The following is a 25,637-nucleotide window of genomic DNA, read 5'->3' on the forward strand; positions in this document are numbered from 1 at the left end:
ATATTTTTTCTTTTAATAGGGCAACATAAAAGCCTCATTGTACCCTGTCATATTTATATTTACAGTATAATGAAGCTTGTATCAAATGTTAAGACTATGTAGCCTGTTAAATGTCAGTGTCTCGCTAGTGGGACATGGTGCACTTTTCTTCTTATCAGATATTTTAGTAATCATCAAAAATTAGGTAGCCTATCATTTCAAAGCTTAAACACTCAAAGCTTGAAATTAGTCATTGCCTTATGAAAACGGGCTTAATTTTTATCAACGACTTGGTTAGACATATGGCTTTGATTTTCTAGCAATTTGAGAGTCCAATTTTATCTTGTGTAAAATAAAAAAACATGTTTAGTTTAGTACATTTGCTTTCATTCATTTTACTTCTGCAAGAGTGTCTTTTACAGGTTATTTACAAAAGCATGAATGTTTACAGTATGGGTGAACACAAGAGTCTGGATGTATGAAAAAAAGACAGCCCAGATCTCAAATCCGCTTTAGTTTTATTTCTTCTTCCAGGCCAAAAGTGGAGACAAAATACAAACAAAAACAAAAATATTTGTACATACATATATCATACGATGTGTTTAGAAGTATGTAAGAGCAGAATCAAGGCTTCTACAGTACACAGGAGGAGCCTGTACAGTTGTTTGATCAGAGGACAGTGTGTCTCTATCATCAGTAGACCCACGGCTCCTCCGCAGTCCAGTTACAGGAGCTGCCTTTCCTAGGACCACTTAAGGGCCTGTGCCCTTTTGATATAGCACCTTTCTTTGAGGAGGGGAGAGTGACAGCAATGAGGGTTGGAGGGCTGGACTATGGATAGGCAGGGGTAAAGTTCTGGGTTCAGTGCGTCCAGTATATGGAGGAGGGTCTTCACATTAACTGCCAGGCCACAGTGAGGAGCCAGACAGACTCTACTGGCTCTTGTTCCTGCAGGACAGACAGCAGGCCTTCCTGTAGTACCAGTGAGTGCACAACTTCACCCGCAGGACAAGCGCACAGTTGGCTGTCGCTTTATCCTGACAAGCATCCTCAGCTGGGGAAAAATAGAAAACAGACTATTTTAAAAGATTCTTACATCACGATTCTTACATCACTAATTTGTATTAAATAAATACATAAATTATATAATTATTATAACTTTTTAAATGTTAAAATCACAATAGCAATAAATCATTAAATAAATAAAATGTTTTTTTGCAAGCTTAATAGCAGAGAAAGTTATATAATAAATACATAAAGTACATACATTTCAATATTTACATTTATTTTTCCCATGTAAGAACTAGTTTACTGTAATAGTAGAGAAAGCTATATAATAAATACATACATAAATACATTTAAATATTACAAAAAGAATTCTGGGCAACGGCAATCTTCAGATGAGCTAACCAGCTCAGCGCACCTGAAGGTCATCAGTCTTGCCTTTATATCCGTTGTGTTTGCTCTTGGCTTTTTGTCATTTGATCGTTGTGGTGCTCATGTCTGCTGGTTCTCTCTGTTCAGTTTGTTGTCAGTTCTCTGTGCCAGTGTGTTTGCTTCCCGCTCGTGTTCTGGATTTTTTCTGCCTCACTGTTTGCTGGATTACTTACTGGATTTACCGATCGGCAGACGCTCAGCCCATTGGAGTCTCCTCTCTGCCAAGGCCTACAGTTCTCCATTTTCAACCCACGACATCTGACTACATTTCTTTGATTATTTACTGTTTGTTATATAAACTGTTGAACTGCATTCACGACTGGATCCTGAGTTATTTCCTCGGCATAATAAAGATTTCAAAAGAGTTATCTGTTTGTTTTATTTGTTATATAGGACAGTGTAGATGAGACCAAAAAAAAATTGGGAGGAGAGAGGGAAACAAGACAGGCAAAGGACCACAAACTTATAATTTCTTGTAATTGTGACTTTCATTTCTCGTAATTGCAATCTTATAATATATCATAATGGTGGCTTTATCACACAATTTTGCATTTATATCGTCTCACATGGCTTTATGGGCCTCATTTATAAAAACATGCATATGCATACCCCGACAGAAATATAGTGTCAGCCCAGATCTGGGCAGAGGTGGACAACGTACACAACTTCCTTACTTGAGTGAATGTGCAGATACTACTGGTCAAATATGTCTCCGTTACAAGTAAAAGTTGTAAAGACCGATTTTTATTTAAGTAAAAGTACTTAAGTATCAAAAGTAAAATGTAAATGTCAATGAATTGTTTTATTATTGTTGCATTGTTGTATGTAATACTTACAGTACCTTATGCCTCTGAATCTATGCTTACCTACCCTCATATCAATATCAAATTTATTCCTAGAACACAGTTCCAGTAGTGGGATTGAATGTGAGATTGAATGAGTGTACTCAATAATGTCGACAATGGTTTCAGACACCCAAATGGCTGTTCCCTCAAATAGTGCCCTTTTTAATGTTTTTTGGCTTTTAGTATGAATATGTTAGCCTTACTGTTATCTATAAGCTAGTGTCCTCCAAAACAATGACAACATTCGCATTTAGAAGATCAAACCCAACGTTGAATGCCAGAATCCAACATCTGATTGACTTTAATCTCCAACATTGGACAGACGTTGTATTGTGGTTGAAAATCAACATCAGTCGGGTTCTGACGTCAACCCGACTTTCATTTCCAACCAAATGCAAACCCTGCAACCAAAATCATCCCCTGACTGACGTTACTACTTTCTACTCAAGGATCTTGACAGAAATGTAGTGGAGTATGAAGTACGATATTTGTCTTTCAAATGTAGTGAAGTTAAAGTAAAAAGTTTCCAGAAAAAATAATACTCAAGTACAGATACTCAAAAAGTGTACTTAAGTACAGTACTCAATTAAATGTACTTTGTTACTGTCCACCTCTGGATCTGGGCCACATCTGGTACATGTGGATTTAACGTGTACCAGATGTGGGCCGGATCTGGGCCGACACTATGTTGCTGTCTTGGCAGATTTCAACTTAGAGTGTTGAAATCCAAGTCAACGTTCATATTTATAAAAACGGTCTTTGAAGTGGAAAAGTGCTTAGCGCCACGTCAGGATCTAAAAAGACGTACACACTTTTCCTTGTGGCAGAGAGTCAAAGTCCTGCAGGTATTTGGAAGTCGAAGCAATTCTTCGCCATTCTCAATTAAAGCATTTGGACATTGACTACTCTTTTATATTTTAATGATATTAATTAGGTGGCATTTACAAGGGGGAGAACTGAAATCATTCAGCTGCGCAATATTTTAAGATCATTTGCGATGTATAGATTTCACATTTGGAAGAGAGGCATACGCACATTTTCTGTGCGGACATTCATTCTCTGAATCACCCATAGGACATTTGAGAAATGATCATAAGATCAAATGTAGAATGGAAAACATTTTATAAATGAGGCCCCATTTCCCATAATTGTGACTTTATTTCCAACCAACGTTATGAGAATTTTTTTGTTATAAGTATATTTTTGCCTTTTTTATGCCTTTTTTAGAAACAATGAAGAGGAGAAAGGGGACCGGTACAAGCATAGAACCGGTGCTAAGATTTGAACACAGGTTCAAATCCCAGGGGACTGCCTGTTTGACTAAAAAACGTAACAGTGGAATGGGTGGAGTGTTTGGGAGACCTGTTTGGAAACAATCATGATTTTTGCAGTACGGCTTTTTGCACAGACATTACACACTTCACCTTCATAAGGCAAGTCTTATGAGAATAGTCCTTTAAGTAGATCTCGATGAACATCAGCGTCTGCAGGTCTGTACCATGTTCTCCCTACTAAATCTCTGACTGAGAACAAGGAATGTCACTGCTGTCCAAAAACACAAAATTGGCTGCCAAATTGACAACATGCATGATGCACTTGCCCTGCAAAGCTTAAAAACAACAAAGCATTAATCTGGTCTAAATTTCACAGGAATTAGCTTGTGTTGTGCCAAGATAGATCCACATGTGCTTTTAATTGAGCCAAGCGTCTTAACACGCACTCGTTGCTGTGTTTCATTAAAAGGTACAGCGTAAACTACTTACAACTGGCATGATCAAATAACAGCCTTGCCAGAGTGCGTCCTTATAGCATCTTTCCAAATAAAGATAGATTGGATTTCTTTTCAATTCTCTTAGGGCCTGTCTTGTTGAAAATCTGCTGTCCGTATCCAAGCTTACACCATCTCAAGCTGGAAACCACAATCTATTTGTATTTTAGTGCTGTGGTTTGCTTTAACAGTACCTGGTGGCTCAGTGGTGCAGGACTGCACCTCACAGCTCTGTCTCGCCTCTGGTCTCAGTGTTGAATCACAGCTATGGCCCAGTTCTTCACCTTGATAACACTTGACCTCTCGCACACGCACTCCAATCCCACATGTCTTACTGCACTGCAGGGCACAGACAAACACACAAACACATGTGTGAGCGGCTAACATTTTAATGAACTATTAACCAGAACAGAGAAATCACAGCCTGTTTGCACTGATGACTTTCAAAGAAATGTGCAAAAGCAAATATTTTTTAAACAAGCCCTGTATAATTAGGCTGTGTTACAGTCATGTGCAACAGATACCATACAGAAGTGTTTCTTAAAGTGCTGACACATTCATTTTTGTACAAAAAGGTCTCATAATAAGTCACTTTTAAAACAAGCAGCTGCCTGTTGGTCAATGTGGCAAAATTGTGTGACCAACCTCCACATGAGCAAAATCATCAAAATTGTGGGGAACTTTTACACCGTCACATGAAACTCCACTTGAATCGTGCGGATTCCTATTTAAATGAATGGATTTCACTCGCAAAATTACCCCAAGCAAATGTGACTGCACCTTTAGGAGGCGTTCACGTAGGACATGTTCTTGAGCTCACAAGTGCGATTTTAATTGTCTCAGAATTGAGACTTTATTTCTCATAATTGAGACTTTATTTAAAAAAACTGCAACTTTATTTCTAGTAATTGCAACTTTAATCTCTTCTCATTTTAATTAAATCCCACAATATCTCATAACTGAGACTTTCAATCAAAAAAAGTTTGACTTTTTTACTTATAAAGTTTGACTTTATATTGTCTCACAACTTAATTTCTTGTAATTGTGATTTTAAATGTCAAAATTTCCTGTAATTGTGACTTTTATTTATTGTAATTGCAATTAAATTCTATACTATCTCATAATTCTTGCTTTATCGAACAATTTTGACTTTTATCATCTCACACAACTTATTTCTGCATAATTGCAAGTTGAAATGAATAAAAAATCCCACAATTTGTTGTAATTGTGACTTTATATCTCACAATTGCAACTTGATTTCTCATCATTGTGGCTTTATTTCTTGTAACCAAGGCTCCATTTCTCACGACGTGACTATGTCTCACAATAGTGAATTTATTTTTCTTATTTTAAACAGGCTTCCATAAATGACCAGTAGAATGTTGAACATCTACTCAGTGGAAATCAAAATTATAACTGAGATTCTAAATTGATTTGTACAGTTTAAAAAGGGCACATGACATTTTGTGTAATACATTTTGAACAACATGAGCCTAATATGTAAACATCCCAATGAACATATTATTAAATTTTATATGTTTTATAGAATTCAATTTATGCCATGAGTTTCCAAACCAGTTAAATTATAATAACCACTCCTAACCTGGGACCAGGAAGTGGTGAACCACTTGGAGCAGGGTCTCTCGAAACAGGCCACACTGTCTGCCAGCCTGAGGGATCTGTCACACATCCGTTCGGAGAATTCCTTGAACACACCCCCCTCCAGCCCTGCACACACCACCTGACGTGTCTTCACCCCACGGCCACATGTGGCATTACACTGGGAATGTTCAAGACAAAACACTACAGTAAAAACTCATTATACACATAGGAGCCGTGTTGTTATCGTTCAATAAAACTAAAATTGAACTAATTAAAAATATTGATAATTATTATAATAGTACATAAATAATGCTAATAACACAGCATAGGAGATTGATGGAAATAGTTAGCGTTCATAAACTGCAGTTCAGCTCACCTGTTCCCATTCTTGTTCCACCCAGTGGGCATGGCAGTTTTTGTCTCCACACGGATGCACCGCCAGCGGCTTGAGCTCTGGATCACACTGCCCATCAGAAATCACCTTCCCATTACTGTTCTTACACACCACGTAGCGTCTCATCCTGCCCTCCCCACACGGCCCTGAGCACTTAGAGAGGGAGAAACAAAGACACATAATGTCATGTTTAATGGACAATCTATTTGAAGTTTCTATGTGATATTTTACAGGATGTTTTCTGAAACACACCGGCCCCCAGTCAGAGACGGTCCACCTGCGGTCACAAGGCGGCCCCTCACACTCTCTCTGGCTGGTCGGTCTGGTGGATTCGTTACAGAGTCTGGCCTCCATGGAGCAGCGCACCTCACGACTCCGCACCCCACGACCGCCGCACCGAGCTGAACACTGTCACAATGAAAAACACTACGGTTCCTGCCACATTCTGCTCACTATTGACACTTTTCATGGACTGCCATGATGCATTTCTACAGTTATCAACATCACACATGTATTTTTAAATTTACATTTATGACTCAAAACTTTGTGTTATATTACCATGTCAGTAAATGACAAAAAAAAAACGGATTAATGCTGCTGCGAGGGTGTTGTGATGGGAAATATTTCTCTCTTTTGACTGCTGTAATCAATCTCTCTATATTTTTTCCTCTTATGGAAAGTCGTGGAAACACTATTGTGTATTTTTTCTATTGCTATTGCAAATGCAAATACAAAAATTATATTTGCTGTCTCCTCCCATTCACCGCTATAGAAGTTCACCCAACTATGACAAATTTTGCTTGTGAGAACGCTGGAGATGTGGGTCCATTGGGTTTTGAAAGGCACATCTCTTTTGAAAACAAAAAGTGTGCTTAATTGTACTGAATGTGAACTGTTAGTGTATTTCAAACACACTTGATCATTACAAATGTGTAGGTATAGATATATTTAAATCCATAACATACAGGTTTTAATAGATATTTAGTTAACAATAAATGTTTGTCAGTACATTTGGCAGTACACATTAACCATATTTCAAAGACAATAGAATTATTGTCAAATAAATGACTTATTAAATAAAAAGTTGTACTCAAGTGGGTTAAAAAAGCTCTCTAAAGTTCAGCTAATTGCATTTGATATCATTTTAAACTATAATAAATTTTTATTTAATTCCAATTATCATGTAATTAAGTGTCTGAAAACATCACATTCTGTACGCACTTAAGTATATTCTTTTAAAGTATATTATTTCTGTAATAAGTACTCTTTTTCTCACAACTATAAATTTTTAATTTCTTTTCCACAAGGGTTTTCTGTAAAGCTGATTTGGAGCATACAAATAAACTGAATTGAGATCAATGCAACTAACTGTGCAGGAATACGTCAATTTTGGCATCAATTTTGGCAAAAAAAGGCTTTACACACTGACCTCAGACCAGTCTGAGATCTCCCACTGCGGGCCGCAGCTTTTGCTCTTGCAGGCTTTCCGTGTCATGGGCTTCTGCAGCTCCGCAGCCTGACACAGCTCATCATACACAGTGCTGTCAAATCCCGGTGCCATCATCTTCCAGCAGCGCACTGTGCGGAACTGAAACCCCTCCCCACATGTCCGAGAACACTCGCTCCAGCGACTAGTTTCCCACCTGCCTCAGAATACAGAATACCTATCATCAACAGCATCTGCATCTATGCTTAAGATGCTGTTTTAAACATCTATGCAAAAGAATTTACTTACTGTATAATGAAGCAAATTATATTAAACTCAATTCACAGCATGAAGTGTCAGTATCAAACCTGGGCAGGCACTCTTTCCCTGTGCAAAACTCATGTGTGGGTTCCGGCCTGGTCAAAGCGTCACAGTAGCTCTCATCCACCTCTGACCCATCATACTTCACACATAAGGCATAAGAAGTGCTTATACCTACAGACACAGAGCATATGGTCAGGTTCATTGTGTGTTTGCAAATATGTATCAGTGTCTGTGTACTGTATATGCTCTGTGTGTGCTTGTAATTTCACCTGTGGTACACGTTGAGCTGCAGGGTGCATACGCAGATACCTTCCATCTGTACATGTCGGACATGCTGATGTCATGATCCAGAGATTCCACCTCAAACTCATTACTGCCGGAGTAGGAGAAAAGAGAGAGAGAGAAAGGACAGAAAAAACTTTGAGCAGTGCTGGTTCAAATAACTAATTCATTTTTTTTCTTCAACTTTTGACATGTCACACAATTGAAATATTCTGTATTATATACTATATTAAGCTTATACAGTGTTAAAATAATGTTTTTAATCAGTCAACATTTATTCACAGGGAAAAAACAAGTATATTTACCTTTATATGCTATCATACAGTATAGACAAAATATGCAGATCTATTTGTTTTCACTTATACATTACAGTTATATTGTAGCTGTATAACTGTACACATTTTTTCAAATTGTCTTTTTTTAAAGTAAATCAATTGGTTTAAAGAAAATTGTGTAAATTGTTTTAGAAAATTTAGAAAAAAGTATAGAAAATGAATCATAAAGAAAGCTTAACATTATTTTATTTTTTTCAAATATGTATTATATTTAAAAATATATTGCTAAAAGGAAAATGTTCATTCTTTTGTGGTTGGGACAGTGAAAATATTAGCAGCCCAACAAAAAAAAAAAAACAGCACAAAAAAATCCTGGTGTAGTTTGGAAAATTAATCAGAAATTAGTTATTTCGAATTAGTAATTTAATTACGACAAGACAAAACATAAGAGATTTCCACAAGAGTTTATATGTTATTTAACTGAATAAGGTGAGACTGGTCAACTGAGTTCCAGTTTCAGCTCTTGGTCCTTTCCCAATCCTGTTCCTGTGATTCCTGTCTCAATTCAAACTGTCCTATCAAATAAAGCCAGAAAGGCACAAAAATATAGCTTTAAAAAAAAACACTACAGCCTGTTGTTTTAGATTACATAGGCTAAAATAGTGCACATAACTCATCAAACCTTGAATTCACCCACCCTGACACTTTGTCACTTTCACACTTATATGTATGTTTACTTGAGTCTGAACCAGAATTTGATTCATTGAACTACATTACCATCAATACAGTTACTACAGCAGAAAATGTAAATCCCATGAGTTTCAGCATATCCACAATTTAAGAAAAGGCTCATTTATATTTCATGTTAACTTGCCCTCTGAGAATAGAACATTGAAGGCTGTGAAAGGAAAAGCTTTCTACCTTTTTTCTACCCTAACAAGCACATCTGTGGAAAGGAAGCAGTGACGTTTTGAAAGATTGGTGCACATTTCTATTCATTACAACTCAAGCCAGACCATGGCAATAAATATGTCAGAGCATTCATTAAAAGGCTCAATCCGCTCAAATGCCCTCTGTCTGACCTCTCACTGTTGGGGGTCTGCACTGGCTCCACCTGGTGGAGCAGGAGAAGGTTGGACTGGTGCTTTGTGGAGTCATTAGTCCTGGGCTCAGGCTGAGGCTCTCCATCTGAACCGTGCATGTCCAGGCTGCCCGGGTAAATCTCCAGTGTCAGGCTGTTGTCCAGTGAAGAGCTGGAGTTGAGCTTGATGATGGCACAACCTGAGAGTGCAGAACCCTCTTTACAGGGCTGTCTGGAGTCTGAGGGCCACTGCGCCCCATCATAGAAGAGACTCTTCAGAACTGGCAAAGAGGTGTGATTGGAGTCACTGGAACTAGACGAATCACCGTCAATCAAGTTGGAATCAGGACCTGGACAACAGCAAAGCATGCTTAAATGTGAAATCAGTCAATTGGTCCATGCAATTTTAGCCAAGATTAGATTTCCTTTATCTAATAAAAGTTATGTACAATATTTACAGTATGTGCACTTAACAATTTGGATTTTTATTTCAATTACTTCTACAGAATATACTACAGAAAAGTGTACTATATTTAATAATAAAAAATACACTACCATTCAAAAGTCTGGGGTCAGGTTTTTAAAAAAAATAATTATATTCTGTGAGCAAGAATGCATCAAATTGATAAAAATTTACAGTTAAGACATTTATTTTATAAACGATTTATAATTCAAATAAATGCTGTATCATTAAAAATGTATCAAGGTTTTTAAAAAAAATAGATTCTCAACATTGACAATAATAACAAATTATAATGAGTTCTGAAGCATCATGTGACACTGAATACTGTAGTCCAGCTTCACAGGAATAAATTACTATATATTAAAATAGAAAACAGTTATTTTAAATTGTAATAATATTGCACAATATTAATTTGTATACCATGTGTGTTTTGATCAAATAAACGCATCCTTGGTGAGCATAAGAGACTTCTTTCAAAAACATTTAAAAAATATCTTACTGACCCCAAAGTTTTGAAAGGTAGTGTATATAATTGTACAATGAACAATGTTTATTTCATATTTGGCAAAACATTCCCGCATTTACATCAATCATGAACCATACTGTAGTTCACATAAACAGAACCCCCTTTTCCGAACAGACCCATGGGTAATTCCCAAGCAATGCAGCTTTTACACAAATCAAACTAAACTAAACTTTACCCTTGTCTGCAGCAAAACCTCTAATGTGAAAGCAGAATGAATGAATCCAAAATGTTTCCCCCCTTCAAATGACTTACCAAAACTGCTTTGTGCCTCAAGGTGGTGCATTTCATCATCAAGCTCGTTCTGGAGGACCTCACTGACAGGTCTAAACAACACCAGACCAGGGAGCTCACTGAAGTTTACAGAGGCCTGAAGACCCCACAACAGCTCCTCATGGCCCACATGCACCTCCACGTTATCTTGGGCTACCAAAGAACTGCTCTGATTGTCTTTCTTTCCATATTCCTTACGAGCCTCGATTTCATTATGAGTGGAGAAGAACTCCGTAGAGGACGCGTTAACCTTCTCCTCTGCCGATGAAGGGTCTTTGGATGTCTTTGACATCAGATTGCTTATTTGAGGTTGCTCAGGGGTGGAGGCCAAGGGAGGTGCCGCTTTCAACTCTGGAGCGCGAGGAACTGTGTATTCATATGTGATGTGAGGCATCTTTCCATTGAGGTTGTAATACTGCACATAAACATACAAAGAAAAAAACAGACTGTACTTAAAAAAGTCAAGCCACATTTATTATCGCTTTATAGATTGTTTCAAAGCAGCTTCACATTATTAAACAGGAGAATAACAGTGTTAATGTAAACTCTACAGATGATAATAACGTCATTATTTAGCACAATTTAATTCAATGTTGTTTTTAGTTCAGTTCAATAACTGCCAGTGTTGGAAAGTTCATAAATTATGAAACAAGCTCTGCTGAAGACAACAGTGTCATTTTTCAGCTCAAGTCAATTCAATATTGATTCAATTCTGTTCAATAATAGTGTTGATGTTGCAAAGTTACAGTTATTATTCAGCTCAATTCTGTTCAAATTTTTTTCTCATCCGATAGTGTCAGTGCAGTTAAATAGTACTAAATATTAAAGGATTAGTTCACTTCAGAATGAAAATTTCCTGAATAATTGACTCACCCGCACATCAAAGATGTGGATGTCTTTCTTTCTTCAGTCAAAAAGAAATTAAGGTTTTTGAGGAAAACATTCGCATTTTTTAAAAGGGAAACATTTGCATCACAGAGCTAGTGCAAGACAAGCATTTGTGGTTAAAAATTACATAAATGTAATTATTTTTTTAGAAAATGACAGATCGTTTCGCTTGATAAGACCCTTATCAAGAAATATAAGACATAAGACAAACTTAAGACCCTCGACTGGGATCATGTAGAGCCCTTTGAAACTGCAATTTGGACCTTCAAACTGTTGTTCCCCATTGAGGTCAACTATATGGAGAAAAAATTCTGGAATGTTTTCTCAAAAACCTTAATTTCTTTTCGACTGAAGAAAGAAAGACATGAACATTTTGGGTGATGTACGGGTGAGTAAATTATCAGGAAATGTTAATTCTGAAGTGAACTAATCCTTTACTTGTCTTTATTATACATACTACATGATGTCTGAGATATTATCAGATGGTCACATATGAGATAAAATAAAAACATGGTTGTGATTTTTACATACCTATATACCTACCATGACATTCAGGGCCTGATGTGTGGGACCCTGAGCCATGATGTACTCAAAGCCATCAGAGAAGAGGTTAGCCGGCCTCCTATACTTGAAGACTGTCCCAGCAACATGGAAGTTTTGTGGATTGTCAATTACACTGTTCCCATTGAAGAAGAAGTGACCAGCTTCATCAGAGAGAGCTAGAAGATAATGAAAGATATATTTAATCACTCTTTATTGTTCTCTTTGCCCACCAGAATTTTGACTGACCCATCAATGAAACTCTGACCCAAAATATTTTCAGTTTTCCGCCTCTCTATGATTTGGATATCAGTGGCACCAACTGGTATATTGGTTATGAACACATAACCTAAAGACACAAAGACAAACGAAAACATTTTAAATTATTTGTTAAAATAATGCTTGTGTTTAATGACTGTGTCAAATGAAACCTCTTCATCAAGGGATAGTCCATCCAAAAATAGAAAATTTCATCATTGACTCAACCGATGTCATTCCAAACCCATATGACTTTCTTTGTTCTGTAGAACATAAAAGAAGATATGTTGAAGAATGTTGATAACAAAAACAGTTTCGGTTCTCAATGACTTCTATTATATGGACAAAAAACAACAATAATGGATGTCAATGGGAACCAAATCTGTTTGGTTACCAACATTCTTCAAAATATATTTTTTTCTGTGCCCTGCAGAAGAAAGAAATTCATACAAGTTTGAAAGAATATGAGGGTGAGTAAATGATGAGAGAATTTTAATTTTGGGGTGAACTATTCCTTTAATTTATTAAATGCATGGAAAAAAGGAAACAGATGGTCTAATAAACCCTTAATGCTAACATAAGATATACCTAACTGTGTGATCCCTTTCCGGTAAGATCCTGAGACACGATAACAAGAGCCTCCGTTTCCACCACAGACTCCACATTTGTCTATGGTTTTACTGGAATACAATTTCCCATCACACCCTACTACCTACAACAAAGACAACAGAACAGTTAGCACTGAACTGAAAGTTTACAGTGATCACTTTATGACACCAAAGAGCTTAAACCAGCCGGTTGCATAAACTGCTTAGCCTAGTCTTAAAATTTTGTCACCTACATTTTTTCTTCAAGACAAGTCATAACTTTTTAAAGTCAGTTACATGAGATGGTAGATCGGTCTAATTTGAATTGGAAAAGTTAGACGGTGATTACCCATTGGTTAACAGCAAGTTGGTCAAACTAGTTCTAAAGACATAGTCTTAACATAGTTGCTAATTTTAAGCAACAGGCCCCCTCCATCCCTGATCTCTATCCAATTAGGTCACACTTCCTTCTCATTTCCTCTATTTTTACATTCAGATTAGCTTCGCTGCTATCTCTAACACTAATTTAAAGTTTATATTTTAATCACTAATAACACGGTTAAATGTAATCTCTAGAAATACTAAAATGAATTTCTAATTTTCTTTTTTTATATGATAATGTTGTGATGCCTAAATACATGTGTAGTAAACCATTTTTATTTACTTCAGTTTTTTTAAAGGTACACTATGTAACTGGACAAAAGTTACATAGTGTACGTTTAAATTAATTTCTAATATTTTTGGGGGTTAGTTATTTTAATTGTCAGCTTTAACATGCAAATAATTATCGGTCAGAATTTTAAATATTAGTACATAATCAATATATATTTAAATGTTAGCTCAACAGATTCCATGTTTCCATGTCTGGCTTTATTATAAATGTCGAATACATTTAAGTGTGAGCTTATTGATGATTCATGATTTCTACACAAAACGGTTAGCTGAGACCCGATGGTATCAACCAATAAAAATTCAATTGAAAAACTGCTTTTGCTAGAATGTCAAGCATCCTACAAATAGCATTGGAAATGCTTCGGAAAATAATCTTTGCACCAAATATTATTCTGACACACCTGACACTGTCCCTCGATGCAAACACCCTGGTAGATGCCGTCCCTGCAGAAGGTCCCGTCATGGGCAGGCACCAACAGCTGCCTTTCTCCTGTGGTTGTGGTGCACTGGAGGTCACATGGCTTATTGGAGATGTTGATGTAATCATCTGAACAGGAGGTGACATCAGCAAAACATCATTACGATCTAGGCTTTAGAGAATTCCTCTAGAGATAATAGGTCTTTATGGCACTGAGAGGCCTCTTTTGTACATAGGGGACTATGAGCTGAGGAAATAATCCTAAAGGGGCATCTGTGAGCTATAATAGAGCTGGCCAGGGGCCAAGACAAGAAAATCCGAAGAGTCTAGAACACTGAAAGGCTAAAAGATGGAGAAGGAGAGCAAATTAACTCAGAACACTAGAGAGATTTAAAAAAAAAAACAGAGAGAGAGAGAGTGAGGTTTACCCGGATAAAGTGGAATCCACTCATAGTGCTTCGTGCCGAAGGCTTTGGCATTGAATTGAGAGCACTGGTGCTGTTTGAAGCTGATTCTGCTTTTTGGGCACGGCTAGGCAAACATCCAGACAACAATAAAGACACAGCTCGTGAGCCAGGCAGCAGGTCAAACAGCCTGCAGATTTTAGAGCTTCAAGCCAACATGTGTAAAAATGCACAGTTATGCCAGTTGGCCTAGATGGAGTATTCCACTCAGTAAACACAGTCACATTATTATGGGTTATAATTGAATTATACACAAGCATCTTTATGAAGATAAATTTAGATCATACCTGGTTTGTACACAGCTGATACTGTTTGGATGGTCCAGTGCAGAAGGAACTGTTGATGTTGTGGGTCGACGTCAGTCTGAAAATAGTTAATCTGTATATAAGTTCATCTTGATGGGACATAACATTTTTACTCATTCATGAAAGGATCTGCTATGGCGGACAACCGATAAATGGGCGACATTAAAATTCTATACTATTCCCTCTTACACAATAAAACACTTTGAAATCTGTCATTTTAAATGCTACAAGTGAATTAAGGCAACGCAACATGATAAAAAAATGGAAATTAATTTTGAGATTAGTTAGTTTATCTTTAACAGTGATATTAGTGTTTTTAAAGATTTACTTTTAATGGGCATTAGATGGCGACAAAGGTAAACTAAATATAAAAATAGGGAAAATGAGCAGCACAATTAAATATCTAATATCAGCAAATACCAATAAATCTTTAATATAGATTGATAACCTTTATGGACCGATATCCCTAGAAAATAGAAATGTTATTTCAGGCGACTATATTAGCCTATAGTTGTTATTAATAGTTTGAATTAGCTTTAATTAAAAATTTTGTCATTTTGTCATGTGCTTTTGTCTTTTTTTTAAATATACCAATTTGGGTTAGTTTTTATTTCGGTTTTACTCTCAGTTCAGTTTTAGCATTTATTTATTTCCAGTAAGTAATTTTAGTGCTTCATATCAAACTTATTACAGTTAGATGTCAAGGCAAAATTTCTAATTGCTGTTTAGTTAAAAGTTTTTCATCTAATATTTGACTTTTGTTAATTGAAATAAAGCTAAAAAAAATAAAAATAATAATATGTGTTTAATAGTTTAAATGTTTTATTTAACGATATTAACCCAACTGAGAACATCAGCATACCAGCATACCATACTGGTGGTAACCAGCAGGCAAAACACAGCATAAGCCACTGAGATCGCTCTAAACGTATCCGTATATGATTCGCCTCATCTTTCTAGCTCTCTCCATTCCCTCCCCCCACACACACACCTTTCGCTGCCTCCACCATACTGGGAAGTGCTAATGGGAGCCAGCTGGACTGGCTGAGCCAGGGCCCTTATCTTCAGTGGAATCTCCTCAAAATGTTTGACCATTTGCTTTAAGAGCCATTTTATAAATATGTTTGTCATTCTGAGCAGAATTCCCTGTGTCATGTGGGCCAGTGGATTGATTTTAATTACACATGACATTCCTCTGGGTGCTCTGGAGGATATTAGTCAAAGGGGAATTCTCTCCCACTTCCCCCCTTTCTCATGTGAGAGTTCACTTGGGTTAGTCTGCGTTCTGGTATAGGCTGAGGAAGGTTTATCTTCAATGGATGAGACAATTGTTCACTATTTTCTCTCTTTCTTTAAAGAAAATAAACTAAAATAAATACTAAATGTAAATAAATTCATAAAAAAAATGAGTAAAATTGACAATACTTATTTTTGTGAAATATTGCCGTATTTATTATTAATGATTTATCTATGCACATCATTAGTTTTTTAAAATCCATGTGCTCTCATAATCTTCCTCTTGCAGCAACATCTCTTCCCTATCAGTCGCTCATGCTCGACGTAACGTCGACGTGACAACGTAATTGGGATCACTCCAGGGAGCCCTATCACCTTTAAGTGTCTACAGAACGAGCCAATGAACGTTGGCATGCGTGAATCGAGTCACGCGCCCCGCCCCGCAGCGCGGGTATAAACAGGAAGCGGGCGCACGCACACATTGTCTTTCACTTTTGGAGACGAGTTTCTGTTGGTCTTCTGAATGCAGACTCAAGCTACTGCGTTGACGAATCCTCTTTCCTTCCTTGTATCCGTGTTGGTGTGACAGCGCGAAAAGCGAGTGGCCGCGTGCTCAAGCTTAACAACTGCTGTTTTCAAAGTGTTTACAGCACTGCTGTACGCAGCGGCCATTCCCTGGGGGCCTCAGCTCTGCGGGAAGGCATTAAGAGAGCATTTTTTTTGTTTTTTTCTTCACAAAAGAGCAACACAAGCGTGACCCTGCGTCCTTTTCAGGATGTCATTCCGCTTGTGCGTTTCTGGATGCGGTTGTTCCCTGGCGTCAGCAGACGGCCACAATAGTTGCCTCTCGTGTTTGAGCATTCAGCAAGCTGAGGCAGCGTTTGTGAATAGTTCATGTTCCCATTGCGGGAATATGACTATGGCAGCGTTGAGATCGAGACTCTCTTACCTCAAGGGAGGTGCAGTCCCCTCGCCTATGCACCGATCTAGTACTTATTCTGGACCTCAGAATAGGCCTACTTCGGTGCTTAGCCAGGGTGATCTGAGGGTTACCGTGAGGGCTTCCCCACCTAGGCAATCTCCGTGGGCCCCTCACGCCTCACTAACACTGCCGCCGATGGAGTCTCCAAAAGAGCGTGCTGGTCCTTCACATGGACGACCAGTCGTGTCTTTTGGAGCTCCTCCTGATGACCAGATATTGGTTGCAGCATTGGAGGGGGAGCATCCTGCAGGTCCACCAGGCCCAGGCGCTCATGGACATGAACGAGGGTGGTTCTGACCCAGAGCTCTCCGAGAGCTCTGTGTGGCAACTGACCTCGCCCTCCGGGCGATGAAGGAAAGCGCAAGTTCCGTTGGTCAGACGATGTCCACCTTGGTGGTCCAGGAGTGCCACCTTTGGCTCAACATGTCCGATATGAGGGACACCGATAAATATTGGTTCCTGGATGCCCCTCTGTCCCAGGTTGAGTTGTTCGGCGACGCTGTCGAGAGCTTTGCCCAGCAGTTCTCGGCCACACAGAAGCAGACGGAGGCGATCCGACACATCCTGTCCCGGCGGACCACTGCTGCTCCCACCCGTCCTCAGACTCTCCGTCCGCTCGGGGTCGGCCTCCCGCGGCATCCTCCGCTCCCGCCAAGCCTCGGCAGCAGCCATCATCCAAGCGTCAGCATGGAGCAAGCCGCAGGAAGACGCCATGACTTGTCACCCACAAGTCCCTCTTTCATCGCCAGCGAGCAGCAGTGGCTGTGTCCCGGACGCATTGACGCCTCCGCACACTCACTCTGGGTCCAGCGTCCAGTCAGTGTTGAACTGCGTGAGCAAGCTCAGGTGCAGAACAGCGGCACCACTCAAACTTTTTCAGAGGCTCCTGATCGGCGTGGCAGAGCGGCTCGTGCCGGGTCCAAATTACTCCACACTGTCGCCAAACTCTCAGCTTGTGGTCGGACCCTTCATTCCTGCGGTCAGGTGTTCCCCTAGAACAAGTGTCAAGGTGTTCTGGTCACTGTTGCTTTTGTTGCTTTCCTTCCTGCAAGATGGGTTGAAGCGAAGGCTGTCTCCCTCCACCCTTAAAGTGTATGTTGCCGCTATCGCCGCACATTACGAAGCAGTTAATTAAGAAAATTCCAACTGGAGTCACTGGACAACAGCACAGATAACAGTTTTTTGAGGTAGTTTTTTCTTGCTTTATTGAGTATTTCCATTTTATGCAACTTTACACATTTACTACTATTATTAGTTACCAACTCCACTAGGCCTGAAATATATTTTGTACGTTTTAATCCCCTGGATCATGCTACAAACATGATGATCTTATAGAACATGATGGACAGTGGCTGTGTTTTTTCGTTTACATAGTCTTGCTTTAACGGTTATTAATATAAGATAGTACTGAAAAAAAAAACAGTTGACTGTAAAGCTATTCTATTGCTGTTATATATATTTATTGTCCAACATTCCAATTATCTGATATAGCATGTCCTTTACTTCATTTTATGTGTTGGTATTAATTCACTGTTTGTAATGCTAATACTAAAGGTTTTGTGGGGGAAAAGTAGAAAATTTGTCTAAGTCTGTGAAATAAACTGTTACAAGGGATTTGATGATCACTAGTCTAATGATTGTATTCTGTGTTTTCATCATTCAGTTTGGATTTGATCTTTAATGTACTTTTTTAAAAACAAAAGTACTTTTTTACAAAGCAGCTGATATTGCCATATAGCGACAGCAAAAAGCTAGTGGAAAGTGATGGGAAGTCCGGCTCTTTTTAAAGAATCGGCTTTTAGAGCGGCTAATTCGCGAACGCAACATCAACACTAGTGGACTGCCGAGTTGCTTTCACCCCAAAATGGCGTAAGTGTAGCGCTGCTGCTGGGCGCTTTTGTTGCATTGGAACGTTCTATTGAGTTTCGCCTCTTGTTCTTCTATAATCTTTGTTATCACTCAAATGAGATCACAGCAATAGCACAACTATCAAAAGATCCAATCAAAATCAAGTCACATGTCCTACATTCTTTCTTGTTTGAGAAGCCGTTTGACTCGGATATACATCACAATAGGGCAGAAAAAGACTTTCACAACTTCTGCTTCATGCTGACTTTAAATGTAAACCAGTTAAAGATCAAAATTGTTCATGAAATCAAAGTAAAAATGTTAAAGAGAGACTGAGCATTCAGGGCCAAATAATCCAACACTACATGAATTTTGTTAGTTGATCGTGAATGACAATATCCGGTGTGAAAATTTGGTTTCAGACCATTGTCAAATTGACACCTCTCGTCTCAACCCATAGTGGAGAACCTTGCACAAAGCGTCAGACTTGTCACTTCTGATTAGTACAGATTCAGAGGGTCTTTTTTCCTCGGGTGAGCTGGATCTGAATGAGCATGTTTGTACTAGTTAAGAGTGGTTTACCTCTGCTGCAGACAGTGACGCTCTTGAGAGCGCACTCCTCCTCCGCAGGTACGGGAACAGGTGGACCAGCTGCTCCATTCACCCCACCACTGAGCTACCTCATCTGGCTGCCTCTGGAAATCCTCCCTCCCCTCACTGCTGTCCTGGCAAGGACAGAGACACAGTGCTTCACTGCTGCACACTTGAATGATAACATGGAAAATCTGTAAACAATGGCAATTATTGTCAGACACAACCACTTCTCTGTGTAACTTGTGGGTAAAAGCTGTCATGACTCTCAATGCACTAATATTAGTCAAATGTTGTTGTAGTGCAGGTCTTGTTGACTACAGTATGTTGGACTCAAGTATTAACTCAAGTATTAAAAAAAATTAAGAAAAAAAAACAACTCAAGACGCATTCATAAATAAAATAGATAGAATAGAGAATAGACAACAGAATAAACAAAGAAAAATAGGACAGTAAGGAAAACACTTTGGCTGAAATTGGAAACACTGGATGTTTATGAATTCAGAAACTCAGACAAGCCTAGAAATTAAAGATGAGATAGACTGTTATTTAAGAGAGACAGAGAGAGAGAGAGAGAGAGAGAGAGAGAGAGAGAGAGAGAGAGAGAGAGAGAGAGAGAGAGAGAGAGATGAGTGGAGGGCAGTTTTAGGGAAGAGATGGAAACTAAGGTGGATTGAGCCCCCCTAACGGCCCAGATGAAAGGGCAAGCGACTGTAGGCAAATTAAGCAGACGAGACTCCTGTTGTCTACAGCAGGTTAATCACTCCTCTTCAAGCCGTGCATCAGTGAACTTTAACACAGCACAGGCACGGCTCCTTGGAAAGTCTTGTGAAGCTCTCAAAGAGAAGAGCTGCCCAGCATGGTTGATCTCAAACCAGCTTTAATAGTCAACGTTTGGTTTTTAGTATAAGGAGGCGGATTTATACAAAGACCATTTTCTTCCTAGAGCTTTATGCACCCGTTGACCTACCCTGAATAGTATGCTGTTTAGTCCACAACTGACATTTGGAAAGTTATGCTATATTTAATCATGAAATCCACTTGTTTAAAGGTAACATTTTGACATAGATGTGCACTTACTGTCTTTTTTCACCACTGAGCCTCTTTAGAAGCATGATTACAGTAGAATACGGACTAACAGCAGAATATGACCCTTAAAGAAAGAACACTGACTATTACTGTAGGCTTGTAGAAATGCATAATCATGGGATGTTTTGTAGTAGGCTACGGAGGTTTGGCAGCCCCCCTCTACAAACACAAACATCTTGGCTAGAGCCACAGTATCCCCCGCCCCAAACGCAGGGGATCTTGTCCAAACAAGGGTCTGAATGCCCATATGTTTTTTATCTGAATGCCCTCTAGATGTTTATATTCTAAATAGACAATAGACTTTTCCCCACTTTCTAATGCAGTCCTAAAATGGAGACCCCCTAGGGAGACCACATGGGCCCAATGAGTTTCGAAATGTCACTTCAGTTGAGTTTAGTCTGCTGATGCTAGAACACGGCGCCGGTCAGGTCGAACACGTTATAACATTCTGAATGAGCATTAAAACATCTTTTATAGTAACAGTATTGCTTTCAAACAGCATGTAGGCTTTGGCTATAACGCCCATAAATGTTAGACCAAACAACTGAGCGAATAACAATGCTCTATTTATGGACAACCATAGGGATTCGTGAACGAATCGTTCTTTTGATTCGGATCTTTTTTATTGAATCGGTAGAAAAACCTGTAACAAAACCTGATTGAACCATTCACGAAACGGACTGAATCAGCGCCAGCGGTTCTCTTGTCAACATTGAAGCCGCTCTATCTAAAATGTGTGGAAAAAATAGGATGTTTAATAGTAGCAATGACAGTTTTATAAACACAGATGTTGGTTTTAATGAAAAACATCCAAAAACGTCTCCAGCCGAGCGATTTTTTACCAGTTTAGTATAAATAGGCTACAAATTATATTTACGATCAAAACGACTTTTGTCCCAATGTGTAGTATAATGCCTGGAACAAAACCCCTCCAGAGCAGAGCATGCAAACTAACAGGATAATAGGAACGCGCGGTGACGTAAGTCGACTCGACTGAATCAGTCTTTTAACAAGGTGCTTTGAAAATAGCTGTTCGAAAGAACCGATTCAAGGAAATGAGTCGGACTTCTCATCACTAAATTCACCTCGATTCAACTCAAACATGCAACAGAAAGAAAAGTTGTCACCGGCACGGAGTACAGAAGGCAAGTGAAAAAGACATTTTCAATAATCAAATAAAAATTTGCGCTCACGATTTGTTATTCTCGCGAATGAATAAAACGTGCGTGTGGGTTATTAAATCGCGAAACAAGTATTATTAATGTGCAGTTTTAATCTGGGAAAATCCAGACATAAAAACTCTGTCTGGGCTTTGATCTCAGAATCCGAATGAGCTCAAAACGCGATATAAAAGAGCAATGCCGTGCTCGTGGACGTGGTCAAACCCGTGTTTTGGTGTGAAAGTTTGACGTTACTACCGCCACAGAGGCTCTTCTCGCTTCCCGCATTTTAACCGGCATTTGTAACTGAGCGCTTATTCAAAGCAGCGTTAGTCGATCAAACTTACGACTTCAAGCCCAAAGAGTGTTTCACATCGATATATATACAAAAATGAACGCGATTTACCTTAACATTTGCACCTGCTGCTGTATTAATAATCCATAAGTGTAAGACAAAGTAGTGTAGTAGAATATGTCCGAATCTTGCAGTCCAGAGACAGTACATGGTTCATTTGAGAACAAGGAGACCTCGCCCCCCTGATCTTAACCAAAGACTAAAGAGAGAGAGGGGCTCGCACTTTGAGGTCTAACGGTGAACCAAAGCCTTGATGCATTAATGGCTTTACAACCTGCTGGAAGAAAAGAAAGGGGGCTGGTCAGACCCACTGTGATTGACCTTGTAGATTTCAAAGAACAGCATCCATCTCTATGAGGACCCAGAAACAGAAGTTTGCCTACATTAGTCATGTAAATGGTCTGAGTGAACTACTACTAATAACAGGACAAAGTTCCACAAAAGGCTAGCGCACTCAGAATCACCTGGCATGTTTTAACATGATATCCTGATCACAGTCTTGTCAGTTTTATGCTATTGCCATATTTTACATGATTAATTCGAGCCATAAACATGTGTAGAAGAAAAGGTTTAAGGGGTTAAATCTTAAGGGGTTATCATGCAAATTGAATAGTGTATCATAATCTATTACACTGGACATACACTTTTCCATTCAAAAGTTTAGGGTCAGTAAGATTTCTTTTTCTTTCATAAATTAATATTTTATCCATTAAGTATGCATTAAATTGATCAAAAGTGACTGTAAAGACATTTCTAATGTTACAAAATATTTCTATTTCAAATAAATGCTGTTCGTTTGAAATTTAGATTCATCAAAGAATCCTGTAAATATATATATATATATCAGTTTACACAAAAATAGTAAGCAGCACAACTGTTTTTCAACTCTGATATTTTTTTTTTTTTAAATGTTTCTTTGTCAGCAAATCAGCATATTAGGATGATTTCTGAAGGATCATGTGCCACTGAAGACTGGAGTAATGATGCTATAAATGCAGCTTTGTCGTCACAGTAATAAATTACATTTTAATATATATTAAAATTGAAAGCAGTTATTTTACATTGTAATACATTTTCACAATATTACTGTTTTTACTGTATCAAATAAATGCAGCTTGGTAAGCATAAGAGACTTCTTTCAAAAACATTAGCGACCCGGAACTTTTCAACGATAGTGTGCATGCCCTGAAAGTCCATAAAAATAACACAATCTTAGTTTAATTACCTTATTAATTATTCACCAGATTAATTATATTTAAACCAACACACAAGGCATTATATATCGTTCTCATGCCACCATAAATTTAGGTTTCTGACAACAAAGACATGTTCAGACACTCCGCGCCTTGAGTCCTTCCACTGATTTCCCTGTCTGTGCTTTCCACTTAAAAATAACAGCTGGATAACTAAAAAAAAAACACTATTCTGTTGCTAGTAATTCCAATATATTATATTTGCTAAATAAAACATCAAAGAAATGCATCTATAGCATAATAAGCTGCAGTCATTAAATAAGCATTTCTCTCTCTCTCTGTGTGTGTGTGTGTGTGTGTGTGTGTGTGTGTGTGTGTGTGTGTGTGTGTGTGTGTGTGTGTGTGTGTGTGTGTGTGTGTGTGTGTGTGTGTGTGTGTGTGTGTGTGTGTGTGTTTTCCTGGAAACCCCTACGTTATGGGGACCAAATGTCCAAACAAAGATGGCAATATCCAACCAAAATTCTTGTCGTTGTGGAGACATTTTTTGGTCCCCATGAAAACAGCTTATAAATCAACAAAATCATCATAACAAAAATTGTTTTTTGAAAATGTAAAAATACAGAAAGTTTTCTTTGACGGGTTGGTTTAGTTGTAGGGGATATAATATACTGTTACAGAATAAAAATCATTACGTCTATGGAATGACCCCATATCATGAAAACCCCACATGCGTGTGTATGCGCGCATGTATTTTTAGACTACATCAATTAAGACTCCATCATTCATGACATAAAGAGAATAAAAACTCCACACTGGAACAATGCCAGATTGTTGCAAATACTTGATATATGAAACAATAGACACCTGTGATAAAAAAAAAAACATGACTTTTGATTAAAGACCTATAGCAGCATACTTGTAGGTGTGAGTCAATGTGAAAGCAGCTTCAGTGCTGCTTCACACTGCTATAGGGCATTCTGCCTACACAATAGACTTTTGTTTGGAGCTGCCAAAATAAAATAATCTTTTTCTTACATACACTGACATATGGACATTCCCAGTAATATAAAATGAACGTAGATCAAGCATTATCAAACACAAAGAGCTATCTGTCAGGCATTTTAAAGGATCCGAGACACCTTAAAATCAATGACACTATCATTGTGCTGATTTAATGTTAGACAGTTATGACAGTATTGGATTGGCATTTGTACATTTATTTAAGCTGATGCAATCATGTATAAGGAGTTATGATATATACATGCTTTTATCATGGAAGACAAAATTATACTTCTTTTTCTTTTTACAAAAATTCAACATTTAAAATTAAACTACAGTGACCCCAAAAATTTATTTGGACACTTTTTGGATACTTTTGTTGCATTAGATACAAAATATCCAAATGGCATCTGCACAAAAGATATTGCAGGGACTTCTATCCGTTCTCAATGTGATTTGCCTCAAGTTTACACAGGCATCAGACGAGTACATGACTGTAGTAAACTGCATGTTTCTAGAAAGTGTAAATGCTTTGTTTTTTTCTTTCCATTCTGAACTATATCTTTTGGATTATTATCTGAAATCTCTTATTATTATTATTATTAGTGCTCGGGAACCCTCTTGTAAGTACTCTGTTTATTTTGTAATGTTTTGTCTTTCTGAAGTTTTGAGTTTTTATTTTTAGCTGCTCAAGTAGTAAATACTAACAAATGATATGCACTGGGAACCGACTTTTGACTTCTGCAATTAACAGTTATGTCAACCCAACTCTTTATACTGTACAAACAATTAGCATCTCTTTGAAATGGTCCAGATTTATATACATAACTTAAAATAAATGTTGTTTGCTTTTTGGTAATTCAGGACAGTTCACTTTAGGACAGTCTATATCCCCCTAATTCAAGTGTGTGCATTGTGCAAGAGTGTATGTGAGAATGAGTAAATGAGTGAGAGAGGAAGAGGCAGAGTGATATGGAGGGGAGATTGAAAATAAATAATTAGTTGCATATAGTCATTCATTGGATAAGGAGGGATACCTGCATCTTTTTTCATAGTATCGTAAATATATCAAATAGAATTTGGGCTTAATATTTTGAACACTTTTTTCATTTTGAAAAATAAACATTACCCAGAGTTAAAATAACCAATTAGTTTTATAATACAGGTCACTTGCACATTAACATTTTCCCATGTTTTGATAACTTGCAATTCGTCTAAATGCCATTAGATGGCGTAAACGCTCTACTTTAGATGCAGCTTCATTGGTATTTGGAGAGTTTCTTCTGTAAATCATGATGTCTTGCAAAAATAGATATATTGATCAGTTGATTATCAGTCAAAAAAAAATCTATCTAAAACCTCTAGAGGATTATTTCATAA

General features: G+C 38.0%; 1 protein-coding gene across 3 annotated transcripts; it reads right to left on the reverse strand.

Moving 5' to 3' along the window:
* Positions 1-480: 480 nt before the first annotated feature.
* LOC143735452 (ADAMTS-like protein 2) lies at positions 481-22,249 on the reverse strand. Of its 3 annotated transcripts, none has more exons than XM_077225641.1 (18): positions 22,117-22,249; positions 19,453-19,595; positions 14,787-14,862; positions 14,464-14,566; positions 14,019-14,164; positions 12,947-13,070; positions 12,369-12,449; positions 12,104-12,279; positions 10,655-11,087; positions 9,415-9,763; positions 8,045-8,148; positions 7,820-7,946; positions 7,455-7,668; positions 6,278-6,433; positions 6,008-6,178; positions 5,633-5,809; positions 4,224-4,368; positions 481-1,033 (listed from the first exon to the last, which is right to left on the reverse strand). In XM_077225641.1, exons 1-18 carry the CDS (start codon positions 22,213-22,215, stop codon positions 912-914), a joined length of 2,946 nt encoding a protein of 981 aa, XP_077081756.1. In that variant the 5' UTR covers positions 22,216-22,249; the 3' UTR covers positions 481-911. The 3 variants fall into 3 exon arrangements, with proteins under 3 accessions (XP_077081756.1, XP_077081747.1, XP_077081764.1); XM_077225632.1 differs by having other exon boundaries at positions 19,453-19,655; positions 22,117-22,243; XM_077225649.1 differs by having other exon boundaries at positions 19,453-19,590; positions 22,117-22,219.
* Between the last annotated feature and the right edge of the window lie 3,388 nt (positions 22,250-25,637).

The sequence above is a fragment of the Siphateles boraxobius genome, unplaced genomic scaffold, assembly GCF_051911475.1.
Source record: "Siphateles boraxobius isolate OS27281-9 unplaced genomic scaffold, OSU_SipBor_1 1, whole genome shotgun sequence".
In the NCBI taxonomy this organism is placed as follows: Eukaryota; Metazoa; Chordata; class Actinopteri; order Cypriniformes; family Leuciscidae; genus Siphateles; species Siphateles boraxobius.

Coding starts and splice junctions, on each gene's coding strand:
- LOC143735452 (XM_077225632.1), bottom strand. CDS start 22,215: ATGTACTGTCTCTGGACTGCAAGATTCGGACATATTCTACTACACTAC. Junction 9,764..10,654: donor TGAGGCACAAAGCAGTTTTG/GTAAGTCATTTG, acceptor GCTGTTGTCCAG/GTCCTGATTCCAACTTGATT. Junction 4,369..5,632: donor TCACCACTTCCTGGTCCCAG/GTTAGGAGTGGT, acceptor TGTGCCCTGCAG/TGCAGTAAGACATGTGGGAT.